The following is a 17,737-nucleotide window of genomic DNA, read 5'->3' on the forward strand; positions in this document are numbered from 1 at the left end:
GAGCAGTCTAAACCTTTTGCAACATTTCATTCATCCAACTAAGAACATTATCAAATATCACTGCACAAAACCTTTAGAATTTCCAATTTAACTGATGTTTACTGTGGGGTTAGGTGTTTAACTGTTATCTGCAATGCAATAAAAATAAGAGAGAAGAAAGCCCATTACTTTTCCTTAAAAATCTCTTTCTCATGGTCGGTCCAGACATTCATGAATTGTCTGTCTTTATAAACTTTCATGGGATCCTCCATCAGACCATTCATATTAATAAACTTCACTCGTCTTTGTTCTGCATCAAACATCATGGGAGGAATGACTGAGAGCTGACGCATTTGTTTTTCATTATTCTACAGGCAAAGAATAAAACAAAAAGTAAAGAATACAAAAAGTTGCTACTAATGTTTACATTTGTTGAATTACACAATGCTTTAAAGCTCCACCACAGTATACATTCACAGGTAGCTTCAACCATATTTTCTATCTACTTCTTAACTCTTCTAGAAGCTGTCCCTATCCCAATGAACAAAGCTAAAGGGAACAGGAGATAGTGTCATACTAAGAAAAAATAAAATGGTGCAGGGCTTTAGAAACAAAATTTGCACACGTTTCTTACAGCTGTAAAAAGAAAGTTTGTTGCAACACACCTGCAATGAAACAGACACGCAAGAAAAATCTAGGACAAATGCAATTAGGAAGCATGACCCATAAACGAGAAGTATTTCTAAGACCTGCTTCAAGCCAAAGTTCACACAGACTCTCCCAAACCAGCCCCAAAAGAGTCTCTCTTCCTCTCAAAAAAACAAACCTTTTGAAAGAGACCTTTAATTGCCAGGAAAGGGATATTGAGTCATTTGTTATGCTTCTATAGCAAAGAATAGACAATAGCCTCACCTCCTGCTCAGAAAGTCCATCAATGATTTCAGAAATCTCATGTTCGCTTCTAGCAATAGTTGCTGAAAGTCCAGCCCCTCTTTGACCAACTCTAGAGTTAGGGAAAAACAGAAGTAGTAAGGATAAAGTGGAAAACAGCAATATTTTCAGATTTGTGCATAACAATGACAGCCTCCAAAATTCTTAAAATGGTGTTACCTAATTAACCAAATTAGTTAGTTAGGACTGTTCTTTCTCAAGTAGTCTAAAGAATACAAACTCTGCCACGTACTGCAATTTCCAGCAACTGCCCAGTTTTACTGGTGAATTTGCAACGCTCTGCAAAACATCATGCTTGAGTCAACATCAGAAAAGGACTACATTGCAAGCCATTGACCAGCATGATTCCACTTAGTATGAGAAACGTTCATACTAACGTTCATACGTTAATGAAGATCCTTAGGATGTGAACTGAAAATTGTGCTCAACACCATGAAATGTAGTGAACAATACACTTAATTACTTAATATGAATAAACATATTATCCATTATTTATAAAAATGCTTCAGCTTAATTTCAAAAAACTAAGAGATACTTCCTAAGTATGTTTCAAATCCACGGGAATACCTTTGAAATCGTTCTTGCTGTTCTCTTTGCTTCCGGATTTCTGGAAATTGTTTTTCATAGTACTCTCTTGTTTTGCTCTCCTTAGCTTTTCTGCGTGGATTATTTTCTATCCTGTCAACTTTTTTCTCCCATGCTTCCATCAGCTGATCATAACGTTGACAGATTTTCTGTTCCTGTTAAAATGCCAGAAGTAAACTTTTAACTAAACACAAATACACTAAGTGATCAGTACACCTAACGTAGGCATTTCATAGACAGATTTATATCTGGCAGCAGTGGCTTTACATTTTGAAGACAACATAAAACCAATTTTCAGCAGAGGGAAAAGTAAATGTAGATTTTGAGGATTATGCTCCTACATAAAAAAGACTAGGACCGTAAGAAGAAAAATACTTCATTACATTTTCATGGTAGAATTCAATGTTTAACCTTCAGCTATTCTTAATAATTGAAATATTCTTTTGGATACCACCCCCCAAAAAATGTATGCCACTTGATATAGCGGTATGCAAGAGAAAGTATTAATTTAGTTAATACTGATATCCAGCATGCACACATTTGATTAAAAATGCTGTCAGACTTCAGAATCAGATCTGCCTCATTTTCTTTCAGATACTATAGCTACTATACAAGAAAAGCTCAGAGAGGGGCCAGGCATGACAGTTACGGATTTTTCACCTTCTTTCTTCATATTCTAAGAAAAGAACAGGAAGGAAAGGAAAAAAATAAAGCTTTTTCCTTGTTTCAGATAACTAGCAAACCACGGTTATAAGCCTGCAGTTTATTTGCAAACAACTCAACATAATTTAAGACCTTATTTAACTAATCAATTGAATTTACATGACATATTTGAGAAACTATATCAAGGATCCAAACAAAAAAAAAAAAGTGATTGTTTTACAAAAACATAGTAGTATTACCCGTTGTTTTCTTGCATGATTTCTTCTTTTAAAAAATAGTATTAACTTTTTCCTCATCACCTGGTTTCTAGAAAACAAAATTGGATAAAAAAAAGTGAACCACATAAGATTCAGGAACTTCAAATCTACTCAACAAAGCCCACATAGATTAAAGATGCCAGATTGTTATTGTGAAAAATATTCCTGGATGTAGAAAAACAGGGAAAATTCTCAATGTAACAATCATTTAATTTATACTGTATTTTATCTAAGAGAAAAAATTCTCAAAGATGACTGAAATAAGCAAGGAAGACATAAAAGCTTCCAGTTTCAAGCTAGGTTCTCTCCTAAAGATGTTAAAATGAGTAAATTTGGTAAAGTTCTTATACTTTGGAAAAGAAAAAGAAGTGTCTTTGTAACTCAATCCTAAAATCCTCAAAATTTGGTACTGTCTTAAAAAAAACCCTCCCAGTACTGCGGAACTGACATATAGCTACATTTAAAGGAGAAGAATAAGAAGTACTTTTTCCCAATGAAAAGCATTTTAAAGTAGTATTTTTTCTGTACTTACAAAAAAAATTATAAAATAGAATTAAACGTTATGACAGCAATATGCACATAACTCACTATTCATTTCTTCACATCTGAAACTAGCAGTTTATTTCTTCTTTTGTAAAAACCAGTAGTGCAGAAATCGATTTATTAAAAGTCTTATTAAGATAGTGTTGCTTTTTATACTGGTTTAAATTTGTTAATCGTGCTATAGCAGTAGTATGTCATGTTTGTCTCAGAAACAGAGTTGCAGAGCAAGACATGAAAGTAAGCATTCGCAGTTATCATCCTAGAGAAGCCATGAAAAGGCTTCGGTCCTCATAGCTGTCCTCCTAGCAGAGCAGAGTGGGATTTCCTCAAAGATAATTTGTAAGAAAAATGTACTTTTGCAGTAATTACAACTCAGCAATTATTTTCACCAAAGTCTAGAGGCAATATATATTTTCAAAAGAAGCTGAATTTTGTTGCAATATTGATCATTATTTCAGTATTCTATAACATTGCTACGGAGCAAAATCAATATTGGCTTGGCATAACCACTTAAAAATTAAAGTTTTGTTCCATGTTATCAATGATTTTCCCATGCAGGTAGTCTCTTTTATGGACATTTAAAGTTGGGCATAAATTAATTAAATTAAACACATTTAAAAATGAATCTATTAACAATTATTTTAGTTAATAATCAATACTTGCTTCAGTGAACTTAGAAGAACTAATTCAAATTTGAGAAGAGTTCTATATTAAAAAGAAAAGAAAAATTAATTTTCCTCCAAATTCACAGTTTTTACAGTAGACGACAACTAGTTTACTTCAAATCAGTAAATTGTTTGCCCTAAATAACAAGTAAACATAGCATATATTAACTCTGCTCAGAGCCCATGACGGAAAATGAGTACATGGTAAAATCAATAAATAAACAAACTCCTCCTACGATTTACTGACAGCAATAACTTCTGAAAAGCTGACAAGGCATACCTAGGTCAAACATGGTATTTCAGGTTTTGAAAAACACAAGTATTACTAATTTAAAAAAAAAGTTTACTTATTTTTGTCTTTAATTTACGATGGAAAGTCATTGTGTCCCATTGTCTGCAGTACATGTACCACATTCCTTGCAGCACTATTCTACAACATAGGAGTCTCAAGATTACATGAATTGGAAAATTTTAAACACAGTTAAAGTGCACACATATCTGGAAACTGTAGCAGTGAAAAACTGAGTGAAACTTTAAGTCCAGACTCCTTAAAATGGACAAGGACAAGATACTAAAGAACTTACGTTTTGATGTTTTCATGGTAGACCTTTGTGTCTGATGGTTGGTTGTAAAGTGGCTACAATTTTGGATTAGAAAGATACACTTAGTACTTTTCAACTTTTTAATTCTAAAGTATATGTATTATGTTTAACAATATTAAAACATTCTGCCTACAATGTACTCAAACTGAGATGCAGCAATCTGAAGTGACAATAAGTTTATCATACTCAAGACACAGATTTCATTATTTAAAATCAGATCGTAATAACTATGTATATAACAGTATTTAATTTTTGTCATATTTCAACCCTGTTCTCTCAAACAGATTCAAATCTATTTTTAAAAGCTATACTTACTTGCACAGCCAGTTCACTCAAGACCCAATTCATGAGTGTATTTAAACGCACACTAATATAAACTTCTGAAAATAAGATACAAGCTTAATTGCTTTCAGTGTCCTTCAGTATTAAAGATGAAAGCAGGGATGAATGCAACTTTTACTTGAAATATGCTCTTAAAATGCATTGTTTACAATTTCAGGAAGACAAAAAGAACATCATGTATATTTAATCTATACTCTCTCATGTATAGCTACACTACCTGATTCCAGTATTTAATACCCAAGACGTTCAAACAAGTTTTAGTCTGAGAAACGGACAGGCACAGGAGTTCAAAACTAATATAAAATATCAGGCACCAAGTGAAAAGGAAAAGAAGTCCAACCGCTCTCTCCCCAAACCAAAAGATTAAGTCACCCTATAATGTTCTTTTATACACGAACGCAGAACTACATGTTTACCACAACAGAATTACAGACATGAAAGCTACACTGGCAACACGGAAAATAGAATAAAAAAAGACAACTTACCAGTTCAACTTTTGGACCAAGACCTTCAAAAATCTTGTGAGCTTCTTCTGTTTTTTTCTGTTAAAAAAAAAAAAAAAAGATTTTTTACATATATAGTGTCAGTAAATCCTCTGTAGTTAGGATGTCAGAAGTACAAGTGAACTCTTTCACTCAGTTTAACTGCTAAAGCCCTGTCTGACCGTATTATATCCTTCTTAACCTACTTCTGCAACGCTGCCTCAGCAAATCAAGAAACCTGTACCTGAATTCTACAGTTACTACTATGCTCTCTCAATTTAAAAACATGGAGATGAGAAAAACAACAATGACCTCCTCTATGATTCAAAAACTACATGCAGTTGATAAATAATACAGCAAAAGTTATTAAGAAGAGGAAAGCTGTTCAGAAAAAAATGAGTATAGCTCTGAAAAATGGAACTACAAACTAAAATTCTCCATTTGCAAAGTCTGGGATTGTGAATCAACATGTACATACACATACAAAGAACTATGCCAAAGATCTTCTTTCCCTCACACTATGTAAATGCTCCAAAGTAATTCCAAACTTCACAGAGGCAGCACTGGATAAGACAGTTGGCTTGCCCAAATTCATTTCAAGCCTGTATGATCTTCCAAAGCCCTTTGTCTGCAGACAAGGCTATCTGAAAAGATCCAGGATACTAGTTCAAATTTGCTTCTTTCCCACTAATAGCTGTAAGCACTAGCCCTAAGAGTAGATGCCTACAAATAAAAAATATAGAAGAAACTAATCCATAAAGCAGTTATGATTAGAAAGCATTCTGCTAAGTTCTAACTTCTTTACATGTAATTTCAATCTTGAGATATTCTTTGGAACTCACAGCTGTACAAAATAATTATATATCAAGGCAATATTATACTATAACCCTGCTAGAATGGTTTGTTTGGTCTGAAAACATTTAAAACTGAACTCCAGCCTATTACTTGAATCAAATTTTAGCCAACTGTAGTTGAATATTAGAAGTAATTATCCTAAACTGTATGGTTTGAAGATGAAAGCTGCCAAGGGGACTGTCCTCTTGTACAACTGCAGAAGAAAAGATACCAAACCAGTACTGTGTACACAAATGGCTTAGCATTTCTTTAATAATCATTTAAAATAAGACAGTAGGTACTGATGCGTGATATTTGTATTAATCCCCATTGATACTGCTATTCTACAGTACAAATTCCTGATAATGAGAGCTCAAACCAACTGCTAAGTGGCTTCACAAACGCACCAAGCCTGGTACTTCCCTTGCTATATAGATTGCTATATGAAGAGCCACACAGAAGCAGCTAATAGATGAGTACACACTGACACATTACTCCATCTTGATTAATATAGAAACACTTTTCCCTATCTACTGGCACATACATAACGTGGAGAATGCAACAGTAACTTCAAAATTCTCTTGTATAAGCCACTTGCAAACAAGGTTAGCAGAGAAAGAGTTCCACAGCAGTCCATTAAGACTTTTTCAAATACAGCCTAATTTTGCTTGCTACCCACCATGAAACTCAGCTTAAGTCAGTCTTCTAAGGTGATTATATGATTTTAAGGTGGGTTTTCTCCTTCGGCTAATTTAAATGATGGGTCTTCAGCCAGACTTGTTAGTATTTATGTAAGGAGAAAAGAATTCAAAACAACTTTCTGAATACACACATTTATATAAATGATGTGTATGCATACATGCACACACATCAACACAGAGGTCTAGGGATGAGAGCCATAGATGCATTTCCCTAGAATGTTTGTAAGATAGAAGATCCTGCGATCAAGAATAAAGATGTTGTGCAGGAATCTTTCATTTACAAAATTCATTTACTTCTTTAAATGAAAGGAGGGTGGGGGCCAAAATGAATAAAATACAAGTAGTAAAAATTGCCCCACAGGAGTGAGCTAATGAATTTTAGTAGATTTGGTAAGACTCGCTACTGCACTCATTCAATTGAAAAGCATGCTTACCCGATTTTCATCATAAATTATTTGGACAATACTGCGGTGCTTCTGTTCCACTGGAGGAGGGGAGACAGGCCTCTCCGGCTCCGGAGGCTTGGCAGCTTCTTCTTCAAGTTGTTGCTAAGAAACGAGAGAAAGAAAATCAGCCATCCGCACCATGCTACCCTTACCAGTAATTAGTCACCAGATAAAATATGCATCCGATCAACGACTTGCACTGCCTGTTATTTCTTTTTTTAACTGACAAGGTACGAATTGAATGGTTTTAATGCCCATGGGGATAGCAACAAGACCATTCTGTGCTATTGGTAAACCAAACCAGCTGTTTATTAGATTCACTTGCATTGAATCAGACTTGCTTCAGCTTGACACTTAAAGGACTGTAGCATTGTACGTTATCACTATGTAACTTTAAACAAGAACATGAACTTCAGAGAAAGCCTGCCTTCCCACAGAAGAAATAAGCCCCATACATGTTTGTCTACAATGTAGGCACCTAAGTGTTATTATTATCACTGTTTTATTTTTTAAAAGATGCAAAAATCCTTCTAGCAAAACAGAAAACATCACTGAAAAATACTTTGCAGTAGACACGAATCACTCCATGTGTACTGAAGTTCACAGATTGTTACAATATCAAGCAAGCAAGTAAAATGCCTCATAATTTTCCTAACTGTTATAATGATGCAGTTTGCTTTCACTTCAAATAAATACAGCTCAGTTACGTTTTCATTTTTTAACTGTAAATATCCTTCATTCATGCCTACCACTAACATACAATAAAGAACGTTTGATGCAAGGGAACCATCAGTACTGGCTGGGGTGTGCTATACTCTTGCGTAAGAATTCAAAAGCTAATATTTTTTTGCAGAATGCCATAATAAGCAGGCTTAGTTATTAAAAACAACAGCAACTTTGTAATTCTTTAAGTCCAGTAAGAGTACAAACGTGCCCAAACGTACTTTCACAGATGATATGCATAATCAAAAGTACTTGCTGATTTTGTGGAAAATTTAGCAAGCAAGCAAACAAAAATTTCCAGCACCCTTAACACAGTCAGGTAGTTAGTGAAATCCTTTTCTGTTTTTCTACTGAAAGTCATTTTACAGGTCATTAAAATTCAGAAGTAATTAAATGCTTCCAGACTGTAAAAATATATGGCTCTAAACAGTTGTATATTTGTTACCCTGGACCTACAGGTTACAAATCGTACAGCATAACTATCATTTCCTACAGAGTTCCCACTAACAAGACTTAAAGCTGGCACTACTCCTATCTGGATCTTTGAAAGTCAGAAAAAGCGGACAAGGACTTTGTTTTAGTCAGCGAGTATCAGATGCCTAGATTGCAGAGTGGTTTTAGTTAGCCACAACATCTACAGGGAAGGCAACAGATACTGCCAACAAACATTGTCTTTGCACCCACTGGCTGAAGTGCAGTTCTGTGTCGTGAGGCATAGCCAGGGCCATTCTAAGAAGTGCTATTTCTCCCTTTATTTCTCTGCTCTGTTTACTTATACTCCTCCTACTACACTTTCCCTGAAGGTGACCTTTGCTCCAGACGTTAGGGTTTCTTGCCCTTGTGAAAGATGATTGAGGGACTTTTGTACAAGCACTGGTTTTGGAGAGGCATGCAAGAGATTATCCCCTTGCACAGAAGCGTGAAAGAAGAAAGACAGTAGCCATCCCCTAAACAGTAGTCATCTTTAAAGCCGAAATTACAGTCACAGCACCCTTGTTTCCCTAGTCATCTAACAAGAGTTTAAAATATAAAGCCATCTGCTTCGGGTGTTCCTACTTGGCTCACATTTTCAAAAAAGTTTAAAACTATATCACTCCCAATCTATTTAAACATTCTAGCAAAACCACATACACAACCTTCGCTTTTTAACTGGTTCATTTGGTTCATGTAACCAAAAAATTCACCACCACAAGAAGCTTTTCCACACCTTTTTCACTCACAGATAACAACAGTAGCATCTGCTATACTTACTTGCTTTTTCTTCAGTTTAAGGATTTGCTGTTCAACTTTCGCAATTTCACGATCTACACGGTCCATGCTCTGTATCAGTTCTTCCTTCGACAGCTTTGAAGGCGAAGCATTCTGGTCCTCCCCACAAGGCTGACCAGAAATTGGAGATGATGGTCCCTCATGCTTTCCTCCAAAAGCAGGGTCCTTTCATGGGGACAGGAGGCAGGGCAGAATTGAACAAAATCAGTCATATTAATAACGTGCAAATGAGTGTTCAGTAACCAAACTAGCATGCATGAATTAAACAAGAATTTCCAGTTATCTATAGCTTAGGTAGCTCTTTAACAGAGAGAAAGTTTAAGACTTCAGTTTATCAGTGCTCTAAATATCTTAGAATTAACTGACACCCCATTTATGATACTACAATTTCAAAGTCTACCTTTAAAAATAATTAACAGCACATTTCAATATTTATCATGAAAAGAAGATCAAAACATCTCCCTTTCAATATACAATATATCTTCAAAATGCAAATAGCAACTTTTATTTTTAAATATAGGGTTGAGAGCTAATCCTCAATACTATGCACACATGCTGATGAGAATATTCTTCAACATAACTGCAACTAGCCTGTCAAGAGTACAATCTGGGTTATTTGCATTCTCTTAGAGTGATGACTTCAAAGACTTTTCTTTTTCATCATGTTTTTATTTGTCTGTTTCCAAACGATATTAGAACATGGAATATGTTGAAATATGTCATCACTGTTGTACCTTGTTTTTGTTTATGCCCTTAGAATATTGTGCTCCACAACTACCTAGCTGGCAAATGCTAGCTCAGTAAATACATCCCTCAATCAAGCCAAATTTGACCAAAATATTGTGTCCCAATGCCACTTCTCCTCAAGAGAGCGCTGGGCTACATTTCTAAATTGAGACAGCAAATTTCTATATGTAGTGCCTGCATAAAAATTCAGTTACATGCAAGCATGTTAACATTGCATACCTTAATTTGGTTTCTCCAACAGCCCCCTTTGCTCTTATCTTTGTTATGCAGTACAGCAAGTTACTGAGAATCACATGCTATCATAATTTTGTTTTATTTCACATATAGTTTACTTACACAATAGAAGGAACGGTAAAGACAAGGCAATACAAGTATTCTACTTTAAAAATTTGATGCCTATTAGTTTTTGAATCCATATGGTAGATTTTTTCTTTAATGATATGAGTACATCAGATGTCATGCCCACTGCACTCCACCTTTTTGGCATGTGGGCCTGTCCGCTTAGGTGAGTGCACGAGAGAAGAGATTCAATATTAATTTCAGATACATTTATACCTACAATAGAAAATATCCACACCAAACTAGACAGCCCTAGATTTATCCAAAATGAGACACTGACAGATATAATTAGCATTATGTAAATTAGCAGATTCATTTGTGATGCTTAAAAGGGAGAGGAGGGATATATTTTGACTGTTCGGTACAATTATTCATTAAAGAAAAATATGGACTTTTTATGAATGAGTAACACCCCAAATCATGACTACAGTTTGTGGTAATGTGCAAAATTTGTAAGACTGAACATAAGGAAATGTAAAATTTACCTAAGAAAAAAAAAATGATTAGCTCACCACAAGACAGGAAGTTACACCTTCAGTATTATAACAGAAAATGCCTTCACCTTCTTAATATCTGCAGATCTCAACCCTTCCTGCAGAGGATGTACTAAAGGCAAGACAGTAGCTGCACTGACACGCTGAAAATGGGAATCAGAAACTTGTTCGAGACGTGGTCGCTTGGATTCCAGTGAATCATGATCTGTCTGAGATGGACCTGGATGAAACTGCTGTTCATATCCAGTTCTTCTTTCCTGAGGCCTAGTATACAGAGAAATAAACTATTAAAATATGCATGTTCCACACTGTAAAACCATTTTCTGTTCATCAACTCTTTCCAAATATACATTAAATGCAATTTAGCAAAACTCCTCCTAATCAGTGAGGCAGACAAACGTTAAGTATGATCTTCAAAAATATAACTCTTAACCTCAGATATAGCCAAAATAAACTGCTCGCACTCACACAGCATATGAATTTACTCCTAGCAGATATGCAATGTAATATTACAGTACATTTGAACATTCACCAATATTGACTGTAAAGTAACCTATTTTACTGAGAAGTAGGATATTACCAATCTGACACTAAATGACAACAATTCACTGTAGTTGTCCACTGTTCTCCTCTCCTCAGTTAACCTACTGGACCCAGATCAGTTGCATCTATTTAGACAGAGACAGGAATGGTACACCAGACCAAAAGAAAGGGTACTTCGAAAAAACAATAAGATGTCATGTGTCTTGCTAAAGTAGGGTAGTCATCTGTGCTTAAAAGTCACATTTCTGTCTTCTACAATTCTCACAACTCAAATACCCAAATAGCTCCACTGGTTTTTTTTCTTACCCAGATACACAAATACTACCTGTAGAATATGCAAACCTAAGATTTTTTTCCCAGTGTGATCTAGGAAGTACGACAAGTAATATTCACACTGTAACGATTTTTGCATTTGTTGCCTCAATTTTGTGGAGATTAAATTATCCAAAGATAGAAACTCTACGCACTTTTAGCCTAAACATTAAGAAGTTTGCAGTATGCAATAGGGTCCTAGAAGCTTTCTGTGGGGAGAGTGAAACAAACTGTGCTTTGTTGACTTGTTTCCTTTCTGTGAAACAAACATGCAGTTAAAGCAAAGGACTAAGGAATTACAAAGCAGATTAATACCAGGCAGTCCTACAACAATCAAATTCCAGTGTTCAGTGATGGAGCACTGATTAATCAAGTCAAATACAGAGGCAAAAACAGTGAAACCCAAAAACCTTTCTATTCAAAAGTTAAAATTAGACTCTACAGAAAACACAGACTCATAAAAGATTCTTCTTCACATATTAAAAAACAAAACAAAACAGTATCCTAACCTGTCAGAGCCTGGGTGAAATTCGGAAAGCAAAGAAGGCCGGCGCCGAAGTTGCTGCTGCTGTTGCTGCTGCTGCTGCAAGAGCTGGGTTGCCTGACTGACTTCCAAGTGAGACGAACGATAATCGGGAACCGCAAATTCCTAAGTGAAACACAGTTCAGATGTTAACAGAAACAAAAGGTACAGAAGACAGGATCAGAAGTGTCTGGTGTCATGAAATGATCATTTCTCAAGCTGTTAAAAACACACCAAGACAGATCATCAGCGCTGATGGATAAGGGAAGAGAAACTGACATTCTCTACCTGGACTTGTGCAAAGCATTTGACACTGTCCCACATGACATCCTTGTCTCTAAATTGGAGTGTCATCCTTGTCTCTAAATTGGAGTGGACAGACCACTCAGTGGATAAGGAATTGGCTGGATGGTCGGACCCAACAGTTCAATGTCCAAACGGAGACCAGTGATGAGTGGTGATCCTCAGGGGCTGATAACGGGTTCAGTGCTGTTTAACACCTTTGTCACTGACATGGACAGTGGTATTGACTGCAGTTGGAAGGTCCCTTCCAACCCAAAACATTCTGTGAATAAATGCTTGGTAAAAATGACCAAAGAGGAGATTCTTAGAACTCTATTCCCCTAATTGTGGCTAGCAGAACACAGCTGCCTGGAAGCACTACAACAGCTGCTTCAGAAAAAGCTTGGGGTGCACAGTTTTGTACATTTCAGATTCACATTCTCCACCTTGCACACAGATTTTATCAAGCACTGCATCAGCTTATAGAAAATCTAGCCCAATACTCCTTAAAGGACAGGAAGGTAACTACAGGTTTACTACGTACCATCTCGGAACACTCCTAGGCCTGATAGGAAATTAATTCCACATACAAATTTAGTGCCCACAAATGTTCTAAGAGCCCACCCTCTCTAGGGATTTGTGACACTCAGAACTCTGCATTCATATTAAACGCATAGTGACTGTAGACAGACTATTTGCATATTCTTGGAAAATTATTGCTATCAATGCACATAGACTCAGCCACACTTACACTGAACACATTTAGTATGATGATTAAACATATTATATTAAAGCAAAGCTAAAACAGAAGTTTACAATCTCTAATGAATTTATTCAAACTAGGAAAAACCAATGATAAAAAAGGAATTTTATATTAATTCTTCACAATACCAATTCTTCACAATAAAGAATTACAAAACTCAGTTTTCTGTCAAAAAAGTCAAAGAGGTGTTACATATATAATCTTGAAAAAAATAAAATCCAGTGCTTTTAGCAAAAAAGATGGAGGGGAGGCAGGGAAGACAATTATTTATCTAAACAACACTAGCAGCAGGTCTCCTCAGCAGGCAAAACACTTCCTTTGCTACTTCAATTTTTTTTTTGTTTTTACATTTCATTTTTCAACATTAAAGATGAGAGGAAGAAAGAATCAAAAAGATTTAACATATTGAGAAGACAAGAGCATCAACATACAGTCTTTAAGACAGGCTAATTTTTTTAAAAGTATCTAGCTATTTTTACTAGATTCACAAATATTAAGTAATAGGAAATACTGTCAAGACAACAAGCTATAGGGTTTTATTTAGGGTACCTTCACAATTTTATAGAGTATTTTTTAATACTAGTCTATGTAAAAAGAAATAAGGGGAGGGAAAGAAAAAAGAACAAGCAAAAACTGAACTTTAAAAAGCCAAAATTGCAGTCAAGGATTTTAGTAATTTCAGCTACAGCACTGCAGGAAGGCATAATTCAACAGGTAATTATATCCTTTCAAGTTAATACTTAGGAAGGAGCCAGGGAGCAGTACATTACTACCGATTATACTTTCCAGAAGTTACACCATAGTCAGACCCTCATTTAAAGAGGAATATACTTGAATAAGTGCACCCATCAGCCTTGATGCAAGAGCCAAACTTCAAGGGTGCAAACAACATTGTTCATGTGAAAACAGAGCAGATGCAGACCAATATGCCCAGGTGAAACTGACTGGGGAAATCTGTGTAACAACTTGTATTATAGTGGTAAAAAAAAAAAAAAATCCCATTTGGCACAGCAAACATCTGAATTACACTCTTGATAAAAATTGTAACCCTAATGGCTGCTTACCTGCTGGTGTCGGGTGCTAGGGAAGGTGTACTGGACAGAGTGAGTAGGATAACGACTCTGTTCTGTGCTGAATGCTCCTTGGTTAGGAGGGTAGCCTGAACTTGACATTATCAGAGAAGAAGTCTTCACAAAGCTGTGAGATCAAGACCAGCAAGCAATCATGTTTCTAGGAAACCGCCTAAAGGAAAAAAGATCACTGATAAGCACTGAAGTACCAGATGTACTCACAATACATTACAGCCATAGTCACCTAAGCAAAACAACCATTACCAGTAAAAGCTTTTTCCTGATGTATTTATTTAATAGGTTACTCTAGTCTGAAACATGTTAACGGGTCTTAAATGGGCTCAAAACCAGATATGTCAGCATTGTCCACACAAAGATTTGAGTATTACATTGTCAGAAAACATCGTTTTACCAGTTACCAGTTGAATTAATAGGATTTTAAAAGAAAAGTAGGTCACTTAAATAGGTGTTAAAGAGGTTATAATAGTCCATAGATGGACTCACAATTTACAGTAAGTTTCTTTAGCACAACATGAAGTTCACTTTCGTTTCTTCTACAGTTTTTGGACTCTATGAACTCTTTCCTACTTTCAGGTAGTCTTAGGGTTGCTTGACTCGATGCCGCCTACAGTTCATTAAACCACAATGCATTAGTCAGGCCATACAATATTACCACCATCTAACAGCAACTTGACAAAGACAGTTCTTAGTAAAAAAGGAACTAAGAGGAAAAAACACTAGTTCAGTTGACAGCATAGTTCTTCTTATAGGGATGCCAGCAACTGAATATACTATGAAACCTTAAAACAATCCTGCTCAGTTGACATTAAACGAATGATTTGCCTCTATTGCGTTCTCAGCTGCAGATTAACAGTGGACACTTAAATGTATACTGATCTGAGGAAGATTTAAACACTGAAAAAAGCATTCACTAAAAAAGTCCAAGCATCTATGAAGCTCTGTATATACATTCAGCTGCCAAAACCACCTGCTGAACACCAGAAGACAGCTACATACACACTACGTCCACCAGTGCTTTGAGCACTTTGCTATGCAAGTGAACCATGGCTCTAACCAAGAGTGAGATTTTTTTTTTATTTTTTTTTTTAAAGCATAGTATGGTTCTCTCTGATAGCCCAGAAGAGGCAGTCCCCGGAGTCTATGTATTAACTATAGAATTCTATCAGACCTGCAGCAACCTCTGGTCCATCTCTGGTCTCCGCCTCTGGTCCAGAGCCTGGCAGACACACCAGGCCTTCAAATGAAGTACCTGCTGATCCCTGCCTAGGTGGCTTCATTTCTAAGTGTATTCGATTGCAACCTTTCACAAACACCACACGTGAAGTTACACTTCTGAACTGCATTTGCCATTAACAGTCAATAGACAAAATCAGCTCAGGGAAGGATCAGACGCAGAAAGCTATACAAAGAAGTCTTAAAGTTTATCTAACACGTTTTGTCACTTCTGTCCTGAGAAGTTTCTTTTCCACCTAAGAAACAGTTTCATAGATTGGATTATCAGAATAACAAGACAAATTTAGATCTACCTGTTTTTCAGATATTACATTTCATAGATTATAAATTTTAGCCTGATTTTCAGGCATGAAGAATTAAAGAAAAGCCTACAGCTTTGCTTTCAAAGCTATACTACAAATCTCTAGTTGTGTGCTTTATAGTACTTCTACATCTCATACTGTACCTGTAATTCATGTCTGAGTGACAAGTTCTAATATAAAGAATTATTCATCGTTAACATTTACTATTCTTCACTGCATTCATTAGTGTACATCTTTACAAACTATGTGATGGTCTAATAGATCTGAGTTGTATGTACTCCATTTAATGAGAAACAACCTCAACAAGCAAGCAATTTTAGGTAATATATTGTGCTACATAGCTGCAAGCTACCTGAACACTCAGAGTGTTCACTATTCCTGAGTCCAAGCTACAGCAAAAAAAAACGTCTGATTTTTCTCTCTCAATTTCCATGCAAGTCCACATAAAGTTTTGGCATACAGTTAATTGCCAGCTTGATCAAATGTTTGCTAATGTGATAACTACTCCCATCAAAGGCTGGAGAACATTTTATTATTAAATGAGTAACTGGGTCCAGGGTAGAAGGATACTCAATTTCAGTTTCCAGAAGTACAAATCTTAGTTTAATGAACTGTTGATGCCTTAACTTGTACTGTCTCACCAGCCTTGTACTGTCATATGCAGTCTTCACAAATACGTGGAAGATGTCTAACTGAATTTGATATCATATTTATGCTTGATACACTGAAAAAAACTTCATCGAGGAATACAGACAGTAATACTGTATCTGATCAAAGCTCCTTTAGCCCCATAAGCTGTAACCGACAATGATCGGCAGCAGGCATTTAGGGTAAAATATAAAAGAGGAAAGGCAAGCACACAGCAGTATTTTCCCAATAAATTCTCCAGCCTTTTAGCAACTCGTGACTCTGGGACCTCTGGAGCTGGAGCCCTTCTGTTTCACATTTCTTGGTTGCTTTCTCTTCCATCGGTTTGTCCACCTGTTTTCTGAACCAGACTAAGTTCTCAGCATTCACAACTGCTCTTAGCACTTCTACAGCTTAGTGACATTTCACATGAGAAACCACCAGCTTTTGTTTGCTTTGGACCTGCTACCTTCATTTGCTATCTCCAGTTTTGGCATTGGAACAGACCAAACATCTCATTCCTTTTTTTTTTTTTTTCCACTGCACATGTGATTCCGTAGAATTCTTTCATATCCCTTTAGTCCTATCTATTCCACGCTGATCCCCTAGTCTGCTTAGTTGTTCCTTGTCAACCCACTTCCAAATCTTCTCTATTTCTGGGGCGCCCACGCTGAGGCACAGGGAGCCAGAAACATTCTGGGAGAGCACCAGTAAATACTCATCCTGTTCCTCTCCTCTTCCCTGGCATGCTGGCAAGTCAGGCAGATCTGAGGAATCCGGAGACGCAGAGGATCAGAGGAACAGCCATTTGAAAATAACACATAAATATAGGCCAACTACTACACGATTCAAGGTCCTTTCTAGTTCATCTCTGTCACGTTGCATCTTCTTTTCTCTATGTTCAGTCAAACCAGCAAGTTGATCATTAACCCAGGTGCTGAAAGTTCAGTCCACGCTCACTTGTATAATGCTGCAAAGGTTTTTTCTCCATTCACAACAGCTTCAGTGTGCAGGTTGCTACATCTGTGTTACAATTGTTAGTCTTGAAATCACACCTGCCCATGGCTAGGAAATCATAGATCCTGGACACTGGTGATGCAGACACCCGAAATCCCTCTGCTTATCTAGGGAATAAGTTTTACCCAGGGAAGGAGGAAGGAAAGAGTGATTCAGCCGGGTCATTGCAAGTATCACTCAAATTCTTCATGCAGTATTCAGCCCTAGCCAAAATTTATACTTGTACACCTGCCATAAATTTTAACAGCTCAGAATTTCTTAGAAACAATTTAAAACCTTAAAGCTTGTCTAGCAAACATCTTTAAACCAGGAGTACCCCAGCATTTATCTTCCATATTCCATGACCTGGCAACCCCAAAAGTGATCCCTGGGGATCACCAAGACAAAGATGTCAAAATTTGCAAACTGCATGGACCCAAACT

General features: G+C 36.4%; 1 protein-coding gene across 5 annotated transcripts in view; it reads right to left on the minus strand.

Annotated features, from left to right (window-relative positions):
- NCOR1 (nuclear receptor corepressor 1) overlaps nucleotides 1–17,737 on the minus strand; it is an 84,675-nt gene that overhangs the window by 55,848 nt on the left and 11,090 nt on the right. For 4 of the 5 annotated variants that reach the window (XM_048074224.2, XM_048074225.2, XM_048074226.2 and 1 more), the window contains exons 2-12: nucleotides 14,110–14,287; nucleotides 11,987–12,126; nucleotides 10,691–10,886; nucleotides 9,025–9,207; nucleotides 7,039–7,152; nucleotides 5,073–5,129; nucleotides 4,228–4,280; nucleotides 2,418–2,484; nucleotides 1,498–1,670; nucleotides 892–982; nucleotides 169–347 (exon numbers count right to left, since the gene is read on the minus strand). In XM_048074224.2, coding sequence (XP_047930181.1) covers nucleotides 169–347; nucleotides 892–982; nucleotides 1,498–1,670; nucleotides 2,418–2,484; nucleotides 4,228–4,280; nucleotides 5,073–5,129; nucleotides 7,039–7,152; nucleotides 9,025–9,207; nucleotides 10,691–10,886; nucleotides 11,987–12,126; nucleotides 14,110–14,217 — 1,361 coding nt within the window. In that variant the 5' untranslated portion in view covers nucleotides 14,218–14,287. Of the gene's footprint in view, nucleotides 1–168; nucleotides 348–891; nucleotides 983–1,497; nucleotides 1,671–2,417; nucleotides 2,485–4,227; nucleotides 4,281–5,072; nucleotides 5,130–7,038; nucleotides 7,153–9,024; nucleotides 9,208–10,690; nucleotides 10,887–11,986; nucleotides 12,127–14,109; nucleotides 14,288–14,619; nucleotides 14,642–17,737 lie in introns of those variants that run through there. The other variant, XM_066979743.1, reaches the window with a different exon arrangement.

This window comes from Anser cygnoides, chromosome 18, assembly GCF_040182565.1.
Source record: "Anser cygnoides isolate HZ-2024a breed goose chromosome 18, Taihu_goose_T2T_genome, whole genome shotgun sequence".
Taxonomy (NCBI): Eukaryota; Metazoa; Chordata; class Aves; order Anseriformes; family Anatidae; genus Anser; species Anser cygnoides.